The following is an 18,756-nucleotide window of genomic DNA, read 5'->3' as shown; positions in this document are numbered from 1 at the left end:
ATATATACATACATACATATATATATATATACATACATACATATATACATATATATATATATATACATACATATATATATGTATATGTATATATATATATAGGATGACCATTTTGTACTCCCAGGTGTATGTACTCCCTCTTCTTAGTGGATATCCATTAGTTGATAATAAATAATTAGATTAAAAGGGAAAAATAAATTACCATTCGCTTCTGTTTTTGTTTTTTGAATTCTGCATGCATGCAGTCAGCCCGGTACATAACCACATACATCAGGTTCAAATTTTAATATGGTTGAGTATATACTTTTTTTTCCTCGGTGTACGTACTGTTTAAAAAGTAGTATATGTCACTGATTAGATTCACAAATTAACAGTATATACTGAGAATTCAGAATGAACAGTATTACAACTTTTTCCCCGTAAAAAAAGCAATGCTTAGCTGTATATATATACTAGTTTACGTAGTAGTAGCTGCCGTATATATACTGGAGTACCTTTTATATAGTTGTAACAGTACATAAACAACTTTGTTCGGAGGTAGTACGGTATATATATACTACTTTTTATTTAGTAGGAGTGCATACTTTTTATCATTTAATACCAGTATATAACCTTCTTTATTAATGTCAGTATACCGATCTATTGGAATGAGTATGTACTGCTCTTTTCTTGGATGAAGTATATATACCGATCTCCTCTTGGAATGAGTATGTAATGATCTTTCCTTGGAGGAAGTACATACTGATGTATTTTTTGAGTAAGTAAAAGTATATACTGATCTCCTCTTGGAATGAGTATGTACTGATCTTTCTTTGGAGGTAAGTATATACTGATATCTTTTTTGAGTAAGTATATACTGATAACTTGTACTGATCTTTCCTTGGAGGAAGTACATACTGATATCTTTTTTGAGTAAGTATATACTGGTAACTTCTAGGAGTGAGTATATATACTTATCTTTTCTTGGAGGAAGTATCTACTGATCTCTTTTTGGACTGAGTATATACTGATATCTTCTTTGGAGTGGGTATATACTGATATCTTCTAGGAGTGAGCACATATTTCTTAAACAAAGTATATTCTCTGATTTCTGGTCTGTATCTCTTACACAGTAGCATGCAGTTTTAATTTGCATGGCAGTATGCCAGTAGCGACAGCCGCGATGGAGAGAGGCAGGATGCAGAATTGCAGACTAATGGATGAATGATATGAGAATATGAAGAAAAAGAAGTGCATCAATGAGCTGTTATAATTTAGACTCGGATTGAAGCGTATGCTGATTAAAAATAATGTACAATCAAAATCAGAATACTAGAAATATACGCTATTTAATTCATACACATACCCCGCCCATAATTTAAAAATAAAAAAGTTGAATACCAACGAGAATCACAAAGATTTGTTTCTCTGAGAAATATTCCGGATTCTCAAACTACTGCTACAGACAGATTAACTATCCATCGAGGCAACGAAAATTTCTGAACAAAGCCATCTTCCCGTTGCGCCGTGATGTTACTCCGCCGTCCACCACCTGCATGCAACAAATAAATTTAGGGCTTAGTCATTCAACTAGTTAATTCATTGGAAATAATTCATCTCTGAACCCCAAATCTACGCATCCTAAAACATAAATTCACAAGTTAACAGGAAATACGAAAAAGGGAAGAAAACGCTCGATCAACGAGAAGAAAAATCAAAGAAAAATAGGAAGGATTTCACAGTTGCCTGGGAATAGATACGATCAATGGATCAACAGCACCTCACCTTGGAAAATATCGCCGAACGGCGACACGGGCAGACATCTCCACACCGTTGACGCACGGCCGCGCGCACAGGATTGCCGATGGATCGCTGTTGTCGTCCTCCGGCAGACGCCGCGGCCGCGCTCGGCCCATCGCCTTGACAGGCATGCCATCGCCGCCACTGGTGAACGCTGCAGCCTCCTGAGTCGCTGATGGATCGCGGCGCCGTCGCCTCCCCGATCCACCGATTTGCTTATAAGCACCACGGTCTGGGAAAGCGATATTAATGCGAGAAGTTCGGGATGGATCCGATTAGTGCGGCTTGATTAAGTATTACGAGAAAACAATTTTTCGAAAAAATCAAAACAGGTTAGGAATTTGGACCCGCTAGCGGGCTCGATCGGCTGGTTACTAATGGACGGTGGATGAGAGCAGGAGTACGTACTCCTGGGAGTATTTCCTATATATATATGTATATATGTATATATATATATATAATATATATATATATATATATCTACTACTTTAAAATTCCGCAGTGGTGGTGGTGACTCCGACCCTGCCAGACACGCGGAGTATGAGCCGTCGGATCGCTAAATCCAACGGCGCAGCGATCCCCACCCAGCTCCCCGGCTCATCCCTCACGCATCGGGGGATCGCGCCCGCATCCATCGCATCCGCCGCCGTCGCCTTCGATCCTCCCCGCCATCGCCGTCCTCCCCACCTCGTCGCCGACCCAGCGCCGCCATCGCCTTCCTCCCCCACCGCGTCAATCATCGCCGTCCTCCCCCACCGCGTCGCCGACCCAGCGCCGCCATCGCCGTCCTCCTCCACAGCGTCGCCGACCTAGCTCCTCGCCTCATCCCTCCCACACCAGCTCCCTCCCCCACTGCTGTCCTCGCCACCGCCATCGCCGTCCTCCCCCAGCACGTCGCCGACCCAGCGCTCCTCTCCGTCGATCTCCACCACGGTCCCTTTCGCGCCACACCGGAAGCTGCCCGCCAGTCCTCCGGTCGTCGCTGGTTGCTGTCGGCAGGTGGATGCAGTACTCTGGTCGCCCGTCTCCCCTCCATCACCGAGTGACATTCCCATCTACAAAAGGTAAACAAAATTTCTTATATGGCGTTCGATTGTTAGACATCCCCCATCTAGAAAAGTTACAAATCAACTAAAGTTCATAAATTTGTTGAGCAAATGTCCAGAAACCAATTCACTTTTCAAAGTGATTTTAGCACTGTACTGCTTTGTTCGAGCTGTAATCAAAATGTATGTGAAAGTATCAGTTGGACAGTTTCGTTTTAAGTAAAAGAAACAGTTTCCTGTTGAAGGTATATCTACAATGTGTATCTGATTTGTGGACATTATCTGTTTTCTCCCTTTTCGTCTCGCTGCTTCGTACTGTTGCTATGTTGTGAAATGATTTCTGTAGAAGTTTCTGCAGGTACACTTGGCGGCATCACTAATTTAACTCTGATTTAACTTACGCGGAAGCGTGCTAGGGAGCGATATGCTGCTCTTAGTGCTGACGACAAGAAATTAATCTTAGTGCTGACGACAAGGAAGCTAGGCTTCAAAAGATGCGAGAGTATCGATCCTGTACCTACCCATGGTATTTAAATTATTATCTCACAAACGGCATAGATCTGAAGTGAAATCTTGCCACTGGACACAAGCTCACTCTTCTTCAGGACGTCAGGTTCCTTCATCACCCGGGTACTCTTCCCTACTGTGAAAGTAAGACCAGTTTCTTCTGTTTGTCCTGTTTTTACTTGATTAATTTCTGCGATATCAATTTTTTAACATGCAATGGAAATATTGTTGATCTATGTTGTGTCTGTCAATTTATTGATCTGTGATGCCGCATTTACATGTGGTGCACACTCATCACTACAACGACTTCTCCTATGGTATTAACATACTGTTTCTCTGTTTGGTCATGATCCTGGTAGTTGTTTTACTGGCTAGGTGCTCACATTAGACATAAAATTTTGGATGTGATTATATATATACTTCCTCATGGTAAGTGTCTCATGTTAAGTTCTGATGATCAGCGTAATTGCTGATGGGAATTCATGGTGATAAACCACACCTGAATTCTATAAATGTGAGAGAAGACCTCCACTCAATGAAATTTAGTCAATATGCGAGCAAAAATTACACTAATCCCTGATTCATATGCTGTTGAGCCTGTCCTGGTAATTGGGTGGTCACCGCCACCACTAATCCCTGATTCATACACGAATCTGTTGCATTGCATTGTGATGGGTGCCTGGATATTTCCCCGATTCGTCATGCTGTTAATTGTTAGCTTCATATGCTGTTGAGCCTGTCATGGTTGTGTATCTGTGATTTTTTCACTTTGATGCGAAACGGTTTTTTTGATGTTTGCACGTTTCTTTCCCTAGGAGGATGATATGCTTCCTACTCAAATCGCTATTCAGTTGACTAATGAGTATGAATTTTTTCCGCTTCTCATTTAAATAGACAGTCTTCTTGATTTGATAACCATATTTTACACTTTCTCCTTTCAATAGCTGGAATATTATAGCGGCACCATTCATAAATGACATTATCCTATTCGGGACATTTCTGTCTATAAGTGCTAAGTTGACAGGTGAATGCAAAGTTCAATTCAGTGCAGTGAAGAACCTGCCAACAGATCAAGGGCGAGGGCAGGGGAAGGGTGCTGCAGCGCTTCAACACATTAGCGCTTCCAGGTAAAATTTGTTGCTTTTTATTCTGTAATTGCACCTTTTGTTTTTCATAGGAAAAAAAAATCAGTGTTTTCCTTTCATGAACTGGATTGTGCCATCTTATAGTGTTTGTGTAATAAGCATTCTTATATTTGGACCAAAATATGCAGTGATGTGTTTATCTGTGCACTGTAGTATATCATTATCAGATCTTCCTTCAAAGTGGATGGAAGCTATCTGTGCAGATAGGTTGACAAAAAAATGCATGCCCATGTTCAGATTTCAGAATCAATACACGTGCAAGTTTCAGACTATTAAAGTTCAGAATGATTTATGCATGACATCACACATTACTAGCTTAATTTATCTCAAAACGCAGGCCTGCACAAGCCCAAGTTTTAGCTCCAAACTATCAAACTGGAAAATTTTCAAATTCATGTGTCTGTCAAAACATAGGCCTGCACAATACATTCCTTTTATTTTAAATGTTCCAATAATTGCTTTAAGATGACAAATTTTGGTTCTCTTGGTGTTATAGATATGCTGTGTTATGACCAGTAAATTGATGTCAAAAGATCGAAGGTATTAGAATTTCATGTCTTTATAGATGTGTTGACTGGTCAACTTGACCAGTAAAGCAGATATTACTGAAGAACTATCGTGCTTCCAAAGTTCTTCATGTGGCTTCTCATGTCATTTCATTTGGGCAGGCTCTAGATCACTCTAGCGTGTGGCCTTGGTGTACTAGCCACTTGCCAGGAAAATGAGTGTGGGAGTGGGAGCTTATGGCACGAGCTGGAGACATGGAGAGAGATTAGCAGGTTCATTAGAAGTGAAATTGTAGCAGAGATTTGTATATATGTATATGTATATATATATATATGTATATGTATACATGTACATGTACATGTATATATATGTATACATGTATATGTACATCTATATGTACATCTATATGTATATGTAGATGTATATGTATATACGTATATATGTATATACATATACACATACACATACACATACACATACACATACACATATACATATATACATATACATATACATATATACATATACATATACACATATACATATATGTACATACATATACATACACATATACATACATATGTATGTATACATATACATACATATGTATGTATATATACATATATATACATATATATATATATATATATATATATATAACATCGTGTACAATCGCAGTGAGAAGTGATAACTATTGATACATTTTTTTTATTAAAAAAGAGGGAACTATATACATACATGTGTGTATTCTCCTAAAAAGGCAAAACTTGCATGCATATAACACTATGCAATATTTTTGGTACTTTCTCTCTCTCTCTCCCTCTCTTTTAAGTACAAAGTTAAGCTATAGTTTTCCATGGTAATTTTCTTCAAGTAATTAACTCATATTAGTAACTAATCACAGTAATCTCAAAGCCACAGTGCACCGGCGCTCTTGAGCAAGGGCACGAGCTCGCCCTTGAGGTGCATGGCCATCACCTTGCTGGTGCCGCCGACGAGGCTCCCGCCGATGAACACCGCCGGCACGGCGGGCCCGCCGCGGCCGCTGGAGCCGTAGAGCCTCCTGGCGAGCTCCTTCTCCATCTCCTTCCCGAGCGGGTCCCTGTCGAGCTCGTGCACGGCGGCGCTGACGGCGAGCTCGCCGAGCAGCGTCGTCACCGCGGTGCACATGCAGCAGCCGCTCTTGGTGAACACCACCACCGCCCTCTCCGACGCCAGCCTCGCCACCATCTCCGCCATTGATCGATCGATCGATTAGCTACCTTGCTTCTGGAAGGTTCTAGAAGCTTCTCCTGTCTGGCTTGGGTTGTGAGCTCGTTGCTGATTTGTGTTGTGAAGAAGTTTGCATGGTTTGCTTCCCTTTTTATAGGGAACTAGCATGGAGGCCCGCGCAGATTGCGCGGCTAGCATCATTATATTTTCTCTCATATAATAGCATATATGTTTTCTCATTATATTATTAAAATATATTACAATGACAACATAATTTTAAATTTTGCAATAACTTTACGAAACTACTAATGTGTAATATTCATATTGTATTTTATATACGTGTTAGTTATTAATTATTTTTACTATCAAATTTTAGTTATCTATAAATTATATATATTCCTTTATGGACTCTAGACTCGTCTTTTATTTTTTTTTAATTCTAAATTTTTATTATTTCTAATTGTATTTCTATGTGGACTCTAAACTCATCTTTCAATATTCTTTAATTTTTAATTTCAAATTTCAGTTACTTCTAAATTGTATTCCTATATTGACTTTAAACTCTTCTTCCCATGTTTTTCTTAATTTCGAATTTTAATTATTTGTAAATTGTATTTTTATACGGACTCTAAACTCTACTTTTAATTTTATCACATTTATTCCGAATTTTAGTTAGTTTCAAATTCATGTATGGACTCTATACTCTACTTCTAATATTCCTTATTTTTTAATTCCAAATTTCCTTTTTTTCTTCATTGTATTTCTATATGGACTCTATACTTTACTTCTAATATTCCTTATTTTTTAATTCCGAATTTCAGTTATTTTCTAATTGTATTTCTATATGGACTCTAGTCTTCTCTTTTAATATTCCTTATTTTTTAATTCCGAATTACAGCTATTTCCTAATTGTATTTCTATATGGACTCTAGTATCCTCTTTTAATATTCCTTATTTTTTAATTCCGAATTTCAGCTATTTCCTAATTGTATTTCTATATGAACTCTATACTCTACTTCTAATATTCCTTATTTTTAATTCCGACTTTCAGTTATTTCCTAATTGTATTTCTATATGGACTCTAGTCTCCTCTTCTAATATTTCTTATTTTTTAATTCCGAATTTCAACTATTTCTAAATTGTATTTCTATATGGACTCTAGTCTCCTCTTCTAATGTTCCTTAATTTTTAATTCCAAATTTCAGCTATTTCTAAATGTATTTCTATATGGACTCTGCTTTTTCTTTTTCTCCGATTAACGTGAGAATTTCTAGGCCATGAGAGCGAACGTGGAGGCTCCTTTTTCTATTCCTTTAATAATATAATAGATAGATTAGCTCATTCAGGAATGAGCTTAGATTGCAGTGGCTGTCAGACTGTCAGTTTAGTTGTCGCATGATAGCTGCTAGAATCTGCAGATGAAATGCATGCAGGCACACTGAATTGAAGTCATGGAAAGTGTGGGCGATAGATTGCGTGTGCATTGGATTCTGGATAATTGTTTCCAGGCGCCATGTATGTATCGCATCAGCGAATCGGAATAAAGTGCACCTCATCCTGATTTGACTTGTGAAACAAATCTCCCCCATACCAATGGCTGCGTGGAGACTGAAGATAACCGTAACCAATCATCGCAACGCCTCCGACGAAACAGGCAGTCTTTGACTGAATTTCCTGCAATGTCTGTGAAGTTTAAACATTTGATGATCACTAACATGTTTACAGTGTCGTTTTATGTCGTGAGTCGTGATATATTGCTGAATTCAGAATTCAGACTGAAAACATTCTGCTATAAATCCTTGGATGATTCTGAAATCCGATCATGCATTACAGTTTTTGCAATTCTGAAGTTGTTTCACACTCTCTTGCTAGCTAGGTTAACATGTTTCTGAAACTGTTCAACACTTCAAATTCAGAGTTCAGACGTCTTTCAGGCTGAAACATCGATCCTTCCAGACAGGAATGCCAGCTGCATGTACCTTCAACACAGTACAAATGCGATGCTGCCGACAATGGCGGAAACGTCGGCCATCGCCGCCGCACGGTGGACAGGAAGCCGGCCAGATTCCGGCGCCACCTGATCGAGCTGCAAATTGCACTGCCGCGCATGCGGCGTGCGTGCCTGCTGCCTGCATCGATCGCGCGGGTGGTTTCAGAAAGGCGGCAGCAAATGTGTCCACTAGCGAAACCAACGCGGCAATGCAGCTTCAGATCGAATCGCATCTTCTCCTTCTTCTCCTTCTTTCTGCCACTCTCTCGCAACAACTCGCAACCTTTATTTTGTTCTCCTCTCGCGTTTTCCTTATCGGAATCTTATGATCAATCAATCCATACTTGTCCCCAAAGATCTTCCTGCTCCTCGATCGTGGCGCCGATCGATCGAATCAGATGTGGATCAGTGCACGTACTGCATGCGACGCCGCGATCTGATGGCGCCTGGTTTTCAGATGACGGCTAGCCGGTGACATGAACCTGCATATGAATAATCATGCATGCATTCATGAATGAATGTGCGCGCCAATCGGGATCCAGAGAAAGATCACATCTCGATCGAACGATGCTTTATATCTTTCTTCTGCAGTTCTGCTTATCTGTTCATCTAGTTGCTTCCCTGATGATTTGATGCTGCATGCAGCAATCGCATCGCATATCTGAGACATCACTGTCCATCGATCAGAGAGAGAGAGAGAGATGCCTTGATTCTGCTCGTGGTTAGAACGGAGAATGATTCTGCACTCATCACCTGATGTAATTGAACAGAGAATGATTCGTCGAGCAGCACAACGTATGCGTGCAGGATGGATCGATCGATGGGCCACTGGATATTTGGATAGAGATGTTGCAGGGATGAACCTACCTTGGCTTAGCTCAATCATCTCTGAAACTTGAAATGACTCTTCAGAGATATAGCTCTCGCATACTCTGAAGGTCAATGAATGTCAGAGCTAGCTAGCTTGCTAGCTCTTTGCATCTTGTGCTGTGCTGCATGATTCCTTGAGGATTAATTTTGGACATTTCATTGGCCCCTCAGCCTTCCCATGGGGCGCCCAGTGTCTCATGTCAAGGTGTTTTGCATTGGTCTTTACTCCCTCCGTCCAAAAAAGACTCAATTCTTGGTTTTCCGTGTCCAACGTTTAACCGTCTGTTTTATATGAAATTTTTTTATGATTAGTATTTTCATTATTGATAGATGATAAAACATGAATAATACTTTATACATGACTTATCTTTTTAAATTTTTTCATATTTTTTTCAAATAAGACGGACGGTCAAATGTTAGACACGGAAACTCAGTAATTGAGTTTTTTTAGATAGAGGGAGCACTCTTTAGAGGTAGTAGAATTAATCTACACTGTTCATCTTCTTCTAATCCAATCAATCATATCTAATTAATCTAGACCGGTGTCATACGTTTACTAAAAATATAAGCGATAATAATAAAATAGCGGACTATAGTGATAATAATAAAATAGTGGCCTATCAAATGAAACTATTATAATTATAGTGTAATTATATGGTAACTATATGTTGGAGAAATGGGAATAGGTACTCCCCTTCCCTGGGATGCTTGGGAGTTGGGACGCTATGGGCACTACCAAACCCTATAAGATCTACATCTTGAAGTTGTCAAGAAGAGTGTTGAGACCTGCAAGATCTACATCTTCAAGGTGCTAAAGCGGGTGGTGGATACCGACATCTAATGTAAAGCCATACCCATTTTGAACTCCTTCTTCATCGGCATCTTCAAAAAGCTCATCCGAAATAACAATGAAATCTACTTTTGGCAATAAGAGCACGCCCAAATGGGCGGGGGTGTCCTGAGGACTTGGCCTACCCCGAGGATACAGGGTAACCCGAGCACAACGGCCATCTGGAGATATGTTTTCGACCACTCGGGGAACCAAACTCTACTTAGAAGCCCCGAGGGCACCCCGGGCTCTCCTTGGAGGGGTCCGCCTCATTAAGGAGACCTGCCTAGGTCCTATGATTACATTTAGACCACCGTCTTACATTGATTAGAGTAGTATAAACTTGGTGTACAACTAATCCACAATATGAGAGACGTGGCGGCACATGCAGCCCCTTACATGCCCACATCACCCCGGAGAAAACGAGACGTGCAACATGGTGCGGCCTCAACAACCTTCCCCCGAGCCACCCTTCTTGGCTATGGGGGTGGCTAACACATAGGCTCAGGGATGGTTGGAACGAAGACTTTTGACTCTCTTCTTCACTTGTCAGTCAGTAGGTGGCTATCACATCTGGTCAGCTGACTTGAAGGGACAACGACAAGACTAAGCATACCAAGTTTAGAGGAGTGGGCCCCACTCCTGCGTGCATGCAACAGCATTATGGACTCCCCTTCACGTATAAAAGGAGGATCTATGCCACCGAGAAAAGGTTTAGCACACTCATCTAAGCTAGGTTAGCCAAACATCGAGTATGCAAGGACCTTCTCCTCCTCACTTAAAACTTTTCACATCTCCTTTGTAACCCACTCGATCATCCAGTCTACCACACAAGAGTAGGGTATTACGGATCCGTGCAGCCAGAACCTGTATACTCGCCTGTGTTCATTCTATCCGTGCAGGGGCGGATCTAGAAAAAAATAGTAGTGGGGGCTGAATAAACTACATCAGCATAAATCAAACCTTTAGTCCCCACATCCTATGGATCTATGGAAAAAAAATTAGTGGGGGCTTAGGGGGTCTCCACTGTCTTGGGGGCGATAGTGGGGTCTCAAGACCCCCCCCCCCATTATGAATCCTCCCCTGCATCCTTGCGAACAGGACCCAAGCTCAAAACTTGCACCCCGGCCACCGGCCAAATTCACGAAGGAGTGCCTTGCTTCCCCGCTAGAGAAGTTCCGTACTCCGACACTATACTATAAGGTACTAAGTACCTCTAGGTACCAAAAATTTTAGTGCGAAATTTAGGTTCCTCAAAATAATTTCTCAAGGATTGTAAAATTCCTCATACTATAACTACTATATTGCATCTTCTATATAACTGGTAAATGTCACGAATATTTCACAAATTGAACCATCACATCCCTTCGTTGATCATCTTGATCCCACGAATATTTTGAACTTTTGTACATTCTCCTCCTTACTCCCTCTCATTCTCATTCTCTTTTTCATTCCCTTCTTCCTGTAACTTTGTAATGCTCATTTACCTTCTTATGTCAGAAAAAAAAGAACACATCGACGATATATTTTTTTCAGCAAACATATTATACACATCCAAATTAAATTAATAAAAAGTTAGAACATTTTCATCAGAACTAAATTTATTTATCGAAATGGACGACATTTACAACAACTTCACCATTACACCACTCGATCGATCGATTTGATTTATTCTCATCAGCACAGGAGGACATAAAAAACCTGGCTTAATTCGCTGCATTAACTGCATTCTGCATGCACACACGTATATACACTAGAGCCAGAGCGCGCCGGCGTTCTTGAGCATGGGGACGAGCTCGCCGGCGAGGTGGAGCGACATGACCCGGTTGGCGCCGCCGACGAGGTTGCCTCCGACGAACACCGCCGGCAGGGCGCGGCCGCCGCCGCCGCCGCCGTTGAGCCTCCTGGCGAGCTCCCTCTCCATGTCCCTGCCGCGGGGGTCCTTGTCGAGCTCGTGCACGGCGGCGTTGACGCCCAGCTCGCCGACGAGGAGGCTCGTCACGGCGTGGCACATGCCGCAGTTGCTCGCCGTGAACACCACCACCGCCCTCTCCGACGCCAGCTTCGCCACCCTCTCCATCGATCGAGACCTGGAACCCCTTCTAGATGCTTCCAGTAGCTTCTCGATCACTGTGTGCTTGAGAAGTTGAGATGATGATTTGGAAGTGTAGCTTAGCTTAGGTGTGGTTTGTTGTTGCTGGGTGGCTAGCCTTTTATAGGCTTAGAGAAAGGTATTTGTTGCTACTACTACCTCCGTTTTTTAATAGATGACGCCGTTGACTTTTTCTCGCATGTTTGACCATTCGTCTTATTAAAAAAAATTACGTAATTATAATTTATTTTGTTATGAGTCGTTTTATCACTCATAGTACTTTAAGTGTGATTTATATCTTATACATTTGCATAAAATTTTTGAATAAGACGAATGGTCAAACATGTGAGAAAAAGTCAACGGCGTCATCTATTAAAAAACGAAGGGAGTACTTGTTAATTACTCCCTCCGTATAATATATGACGCCGTTGACTTTTTGACAAACGTTTGACTTTTCGTCTTATTCAAAAAATTTATGTAATTATAATTTATTTTATTGTGACTTGATTTATCATCAAATGTTCTTTAAGCATGACATAAGTATTATTATATTTGCATAAAAATTTTGAATAAGACGAATAGTCAAACGTTGGTTAAAAAGTCAACGGCATCATACATTAAAATATGGAGGGAGTACATTATTCTGATCTTCTACTGAAATATATTATAAATATATTATACAGGCACAGGCTAAAGGTTGGATGGTTTTTGGATAAGAGAATCGATGTTTGTGTTCACCAAGGGCCGTGGACCTTGGGATCTTTCCTTTTTTGTTGACCATCTTTCAAAGTCTCAATTTTATAAAGCTTTTGAAATTAGCATGCATGTAGTACAACTTTATTTGTATGGATATTTGTGAACGTCTTAGTATTGCCTCTGTTTTTTTTATAATATATAACGTTAATGACTTTTAGATATACATTTAACTGTTTGTTTCATTCAAAATTTTTTGTGCAAATGAATACTATAAGTCATGATTCAAGCACCTTTATTAATAAAATAAACAAAACATAGGTGACAATTAAGTTTTTTTTTAATAAAATGTCGAAACATATGTCTAAAGTCAATAATATCATATATTAAGAAAACAGAGGGAGTATTTTGTACCTGTAGCATTCCTCAGTTAAGTTAAGGTTCATAACTAATTAAACAGGATCTTCAGAGTGTATATACATACATGTATGAAAATCTTTTATACGGAGTAGTATACAGTATATATGCATGCATGCCTCACCTAGCAAAGCATATACTACCTCCGTTTTTTAATAGATGACGCCGTTGACTTTTTCTCATATGTTTGACCATTCGTCTTATTCAAAAATTTTATGCAAATGTATAAGATATAAATCACACTTAAAGTACTATGAGTGATAAAACAACTCATAACAAAATAAATTATAATTACGTAAATTTTTTTAAATAAGACGAATGGTCAAACATGTGAGAAAAAGTCAACGGTGTCATCTATTAAAAAATGGAGGGAATATATATGGATTTTAGTTAATTATATGGTGGCAACAGACTAAGTAATCTCAAAAGTTGTGGGGATTACACAATTTTGTTCTGCACTTACTGACAATCTGAAGCTTGTAATTTCTGGAAAATAAGCTTAAGTTGATAACATAACTAACCAATTCTCTCTGAAACTGAGTCTGAAGCATTCTTGACAACTTCAGAGTTTTGACAGTAAACACAAAAGTTCAGAAGAGAATAACAGACACATTCAAAATAATGATGCCAACACAAACACGGCCACGCACGCGTCGTCGCATGACAGTAATAACTTTGACGCCAGGATCTGATTCCACACGCTAAGAACAGCCGCTTTCTATGTAGGAGGGATCAGCTTCCTGCAGTAGTCTCATTCAGCACACGCGCTCTACCTATTCTGACCTTATCCCAATGGCAGAATCTCTCCAGCTTGATGACCAATGTCTCTGAATTTTCTCATCATCTATCAATAATCTGCCCAATCTGCCAATGCATCCCTTGTTTTCCCTTGAGATTTTCAGCAATCTTGCTAACCACATTATTGGTAATCAGTTTCATCCTATCACATCACATATGCATCATGGCAGTATAGCACCAGCTCTGCAAAATGTTTTACCTCGAAACATTGGGTGTCTGAAACAAACTAGCAGAGTTTTTTCTTACACAGACACCTAAAAACTTTTAGTTTTTTTTAATGAAATTTATCAAAAATTATTGACTTGACCAGAACAGCACCGTCTGGATGGAGATATCAGATATTAGGCTGGTTCTGAGTAGCATCTTCAGGCAAAGAGCTTCCAGTCCATCGTACAGTCACACAAATATCTCTTCTGACCTTATCTGCCACAGTCCGGAATATGTCCAATTTGCAACTTATACCTGTTGTCTCTGGAGATCTTCACTGTACTTGCTGACTCACACCATTAGGCTCATCTTGTCAAGTGTCATCTGTTCAATTTGTCATACAATGTTCATTCTAACTTTTGAAGATTCTCAGTTTTGTGACCTTATCAGATATGCAGGCATTCGCCACGCGGAAACCCGAACGGGCAAATCTTTGCTTTGCATATTTTCTCTGCAGATGATGCAAAAAAGTGATGCTATGAAACAGTTAGTGTTGATGTGCTGCAATGCAAACCCTATGAACAAGCAGATGAAAAATGGAGAATATGTGGATAGACATGTATTCTTATCCTTCTTTATCTGACCTAGCAGTGCCCACCAACCATAGAGCTTTGCATCTTCTGATTCTCATCAGTTCTTGGCTCCTCAAATCTGCAAGGAGCAACACTATTTTATCGGCAAATACATATTTGACATGAATGTAACTGGAATGGTGGGGATGAAAATGCAGAGAGAAAAATCTGGCAATCTCTCTGCACGATAAATTAAAGGGGGGATCACAATGGGTGAAAAAGCATATAATACCATCAAATCCTTCTATTATTTATTCCATTGATATTGCTATGTACATCAATAAAGGCGTGTCTACAATGTTCATATGGAGCTTCCATGTACAATTCTCACTTGAGTAAAGGGGGGCACATATTAAAAATGAAACCTCTCCTTATCCTCAGGAGAGCTCCTGGAGAACCCAGTACACCTACATTACATGAGCTATATGCACAAAAGGAAAATAATTATATACAATTTACCCTCGGGCAAAGGGTTAAATAGATTCCACGGCGTGCCACTCTTGCGGATATCTTGTCATGATGATGGTTCTATCAACTTCAAGAATGGTACCATATGCCATGTTGGTTGAGCCAATCACAAATTGACAGGTTCCCCTTGAATCAGCGTGTAGTGAGACACCGTAGTATTCAAGATGATCTGCAACACTTCTGCCGTAGACCGATCTATTCAAGCAAGACCAATGGTAAGTTATGTGAAGATCATGCGTGCCAAAAACTGTGTAAAGCAGATAGATACCTGCTGCATGTTGGGTCCTCGCCTGATCCATCACAGATGGTCTCATTCCTAGTAACTACATTTCCTACTATGGTCTCATGAAGCCAAACCTGAAGACAGATAAATGACGAAGAAACAATTGATTTAAAAAGGTCTAGAAGAACTTCAGTCCTTTTTTTGTAAGTATCAGAGACTAACCTCTCTCGAGAAGTGGTGATATGTCCATTCGCCAAGGTAGCAAAAATATGGTGGCAAGTGTGGGACAATGTCATTCTGATGGGTCACACGGATTGTTCTCGGGACTTGGTCACTGAAGTACGCAGCAAAAGAAGGATTGCCTACCCGAGGCTGTCCAAAAGTCATGAGTTGAACTTCCTGCGATCCATACTTAACCTGGAAAAGGCCAGAAATCAGTTCCTTGATTCCAACATGCCTACATACAATAGTTAAAATAAATCTTATATTGAAAGATCACATATTTACACTTGCTTCATAAATTTGATGCAATAACAGAGGCTATAAATTAGAAAAACGAAATATTTCATACAAGAAAAACTTGGATTTTCATATGTTCCTAATGGCGTGGTTCAAGGGAAATATGGTTCATGATATCCCATGTATGAACCAAAAGTCCCAAGAGTTGAGGATAAATCATGGCCATGTAACAGAAAAAACATCCAGATGGATCAAAGGCACGTACAGAGAGGTCAAGGGCACAGAACGATGCTAAAGCCCCTCCCATCGAGTGACCTACAACATTTATAGGTAGCCTTCCATATGTCTTCCTTGCCCACCGAACAGATTCCAAGATCTCATGCCGCACTGTTGTATTATAATATGCAGTATAAAACCCATGATGAACCTACATAAATAGAAAAACATCAAGCAAAATAGAGTTATATCACTAATTTAATGATATTTCCCCCAAAAACAATAGAAACTTGACTAGTGGAATTACCATTGCATCTGGCATGCCTGGATAACCTACATCAAGCTGCTTCCAGAAGAGATCTTCAATCCAATTCGAGACACTTCACAAGTTCAAGGAAACAAGTTAAAAGGATGGGGGAGTGAACAAGTTCCTCTTGCTTCCACATGGTAGCCACTAGTAAGGTACATCTAACGAAAACATCATTTATACCTGTGTTCTTGTGTGCCTCTAAAAGCAATGAGTATGGATTGTGGATCAGGGGCGACTCCAACAAAAGCCTGGTCAGAATTATATATCGTTTAATATAGGAACATAAATGCCCACTCAGAAATGCATGGAAGCAGAAGAGGATTTTGCAAGAGCACTAAAAGATAATGAACCTGTAAGCAGTTCTCCACATCTACAATTATCTCTATCATCTCAAAACCCTGCATTAATAATGCCAACAATAACATAATCAGACAACAAGGAACAGCAGAAGGGCTTGTAGAAGCAGCACAGCAAACAAGTTCAATCTTGGGACTCATAAGTGCACACCTTTGTGTCACTTTGACACCTTGGGCATGTCCACGCGAAAAGTGAGGTTAAGTCAGACGTATACACCTGAAATGCATTTACGTAAGACATGTACATAAACATTTCATGAGAAAACTCAAACATGAGTTCAAAACAAGTACTATCCTCTAAGATGATGAATGAAGAATACTAGAAAACTTTTTCAGTCAAAAGAAGTATTTGGAGTTGAAATCTTGCAATAAGCAAAAGTAAGGCAGGATACTAGTCGTTGGATTTATTGAATGGAACAGGAAGGGACTTGTGCAAGTTGCAAACAAGCACTAAAAGCAGTTCTCATCAGAAAACTTGTCTTGCTAGGGCAATAGGAAATTGGTTTCAGGAATTAATCTGAGCAGTTCTCAACAAAAACAAGTGATTACTGTCATGTTCAAGAAGGAACTTACAGCAGATGCATATTGCACAAAAATATGGGCGAGAGTGCGGTTATAAGAATAGCCACCATCAGAATGCTTCATCCTGAGTTCTGCATTAGGAAACAAAATGTAAACAACTCTGTTGCATTTAACAAAAATATAGGTTTGCTAATCCTGTTCCCATAACCTAAAAAAATCATGTTACCATAAGAGCAATTGCATAAATCAGAATTTCAGATAGCCCCTGGAAACCCCATATATGCTAGATTGGCAGAGTTCATTGCTGAGAATCTAGCAGGATTTTCAGATCTCAGGAAGAACATAAGTAAAGCTAAACGATTTCAGCCACATTGCCCACGCTATCATAGCCAGTACATCTCTATCTACATTATGAGATTGCTTGCAATACATCGGCTTAATATGCTTCACAGTACAGAAGCAACGGTACAGCCGTACGAAACATCTGACCTTGAAAACTCATGGAGCATTTACTCTGAATTTTTCAACTCCATTCCCAGTTAAACATCGCACAGATTCAGTCAAATTACCAATAACCTTGCAGCCATAGCAGTCAATATACTAATTCTAACACATTTCATACTCTCCCCATCATTAAACCCTCTAATTCGCACAGAATTTCACGAAATCCCCCATCCTGTCACACCTTCGCATTGACTTTCTCAATCGCGCATTCCTACAAATTCCGCCGCACGCTCCACTCACAAAGCAACCACGAATCGTACAAAACTCGGCACCAATTCCCCCCCAAGAAGCCGCGAACCCGAGCTACTCGTATCAAGCAACTGCTCCACGAAATAAATAAACAAAAAAAGAAAAATCAAGAACAGGTCGGGGAAAGAAGTCGTCACCTCCTCCTCGTCCCGCGGCCGCCGCCGCCGGTGAGGGAGACGACGAGAGCAGAAGCGCCGCCACTACCAGCGCCGCCGCGGCGGTGCTCGAGCTCGCCATCCGCCTCCGCGACGACCTCTCTCGCAGCATCTCCCTCCCTCTCGCCTTTCCCAACTCGCACCCACCACCTCCAATGGAGACGGGTAGAAAGAACTCGCCGCAGAAGCGGGGAACTAAGTGGGAATTAAAAAAATATTTATGAGGGGGTGATTTGTAAATTGGTAGCGTAACTGACTGGGTCTCGGGTACTTTTCACTTAACACCTCAGCTTATTACGATATTGTAAGTTAATCCACAAGATAGAGAAATCTCGGTGCGTGTCCATTCAGGAGATGCCACGCGTCCAATCTTGCATATAGAGATGGTGTTTTTGCGATTTGGTACCTAAGTTATGACGATATCAGGGAAGGAACATGGGAGGAGTCAGTGTCCGACACGCTATAATAGGGGAGGTGGAGGGTGCGAAAAGAAAACGACCGAGCCATAGTTATTGTCAACAGCAGCGTGCTGGGCCCACATGTCATGGAGAGGAGGATTTGGCAGGACGTGGCATTGGTCAATGGTGGATGGCTTGGGGTTTTCAAACACAGTGCTCTGGAAGAATCCAA

The 18,756-nt window shown here is 40.4% G+C and overlaps 3 protein-coding genes and 2 long non-coding RNA genes across 5 annotated transcripts; 1 reads left to right on the top strand and 4 right to left on the bottom strand.

Moving 5' to 3' along the window:
- Nucleotides 1–1,231: 1,231 nt before the first annotated feature.
- On the bottom strand, nucleotides 1,232–2,018 carry LOC107279485 (uncharacterized). Its single transcript, XR_001541348.3, has 2 exons — nucleotides 1,765–2,018; nucleotides 1,232–1,531 (listed from the first exon to the last, which is right to left on the bottom strand). It is a non-coding gene; the product is annotated as an uncharacterized lncRNA (long non-coding RNA).
- A 347-nt stretch (nucleotides 2,019–2,365) lies between these two features.
- Nucleotides 2,366–5,139, top strand: LOC112937019 (uncharacterized). Its single transcript, XR_010737842.1, has 5 exons — nucleotides 2,366–2,843; nucleotides 3,184–3,476; nucleotides 4,148–4,194; nucleotides 4,343–4,459; nucleotides 4,974–5,139. It is a non-coding gene; the product is annotated as an uncharacterized lncRNA (long non-coding RNA).
- A 531-nt stretch (nucleotides 5,140–5,670) lies between these two features.
- LOC9269479 (putative glutaredoxin-C11) lies at nucleotides 5,671–6,353 on the bottom strand. Its single transcript, NM_001424862.1, has one exon. It carries the CDS (start codon nucleotides 6,221–6,223, stop codon nucleotides 5,894–5,896), a length of 330 nt encoding a protein of 109 aa, NP_001411791.1. The 5' UTR covers nucleotides 6,224–6,353; the 3' UTR covers nucleotides 5,671–5,893.
- Nucleotides 6,354–11,468: 5,115 nt separating this feature from the next.
- Nucleotides 11,469–12,059, bottom strand: LOC4351046 (glutaredoxin-C10-like). The gene has a single exon (NM_001423231.1). The coding sequence runs from the start codon at nucleotides 11,963–11,965 to the stop codon at nucleotides 11,639–11,641; it is 327 nt and encodes a 108-aa protein (NP_001410160.1). The 5' UTR covers nucleotides 11,966–12,059; the 3' UTR covers nucleotides 11,469–11,638.
- A 2,831-nt stretch (nucleotides 12,060–14,890) lies between these two features.
- LOC4351045 (lipase) lies at nucleotides 14,891–18,307 on the bottom strand. The gene is made up of 10 exons (XM_015759594.3): nucleotides 18,109–18,307; nucleotides 17,270–17,349; nucleotides 16,848–16,913; nucleotides 16,691–16,738; nucleotides 16,521–16,588; nucleotides 16,338–16,410; nucleotides 16,080–16,241; nucleotides 15,578–15,772; nucleotides 15,401–15,489; nucleotides 14,891–15,327 (listed from the first exon to the last, which is right to left on the bottom strand). Exons 1-10 carry the CDS (start codon nucleotides 18,236–18,238, stop codon nucleotides 15,138–15,140), a joined length of 1,101 nt encoding a protein of 366 aa, XP_015615080.1. The 5' UTR covers nucleotides 18,239–18,307; the 3' UTR covers nucleotides 14,891–15,137.
- Between the last annotated feature and the right edge of the window lie 449 nt (nucleotides 18,308–18,756).

This window comes from Oryza sativa, chromosome 11 (genome assembly GCF_034140825.1).
Source record: "Oryza sativa Japonica Group chromosome 11, ASM3414082v1".
Classification (NCBI taxonomy): Eukaryota; Viridiplantae; Streptophyta; class Magnoliopsida; order Poales; family Poaceae; genus Oryza; species Oryza sativa.
Note: the sequence above shows the minus strand (reverse complement) of the source record. Positions and strands in the feature narration are given on the sequence as shown.

Excerpts from the sequence above, each read along its gene's own strand:
- LOC9269479 (NM_001424862.1), bottom strand. The coding sequence starts at position 6,223 with ATGGCGGAGATGGTGGCGAGGCTGGCGTCGGAGAGGGCGGTGGTGGTG.
- LOC4351046 (NM_001423231.1), bottom strand. The coding sequence starts at position 11,965 with ATGGAGAGGGTGGCGAAGCTGGCGTCGGAGAGGGCGGTGGTGGTGTTC.
- LOC4351045 (XM_015759594.3), bottom strand. The coding sequence starts at position 18,238 with ATGCTGCGAGAGAGGTCGTCGCGGAGGCGGATGGCGAGCTCGAGCACC. Across the intron at positions 16,739-16,847 it reads GGTGTCAAAGTGACACAAAG|GGTTTTGAGATGATAGAGAT; the intron begins GTGTGCACTTAT and ends TTATTAATGCAG. Across the intron at positions 15,773-16,079 it reads TCTGTGCCCTTGACCTCTCT|GTTAAGTATGGATCGCAGGA; the intron begins GTACGTGCCTTT and ends GGCCTTTTCCAG.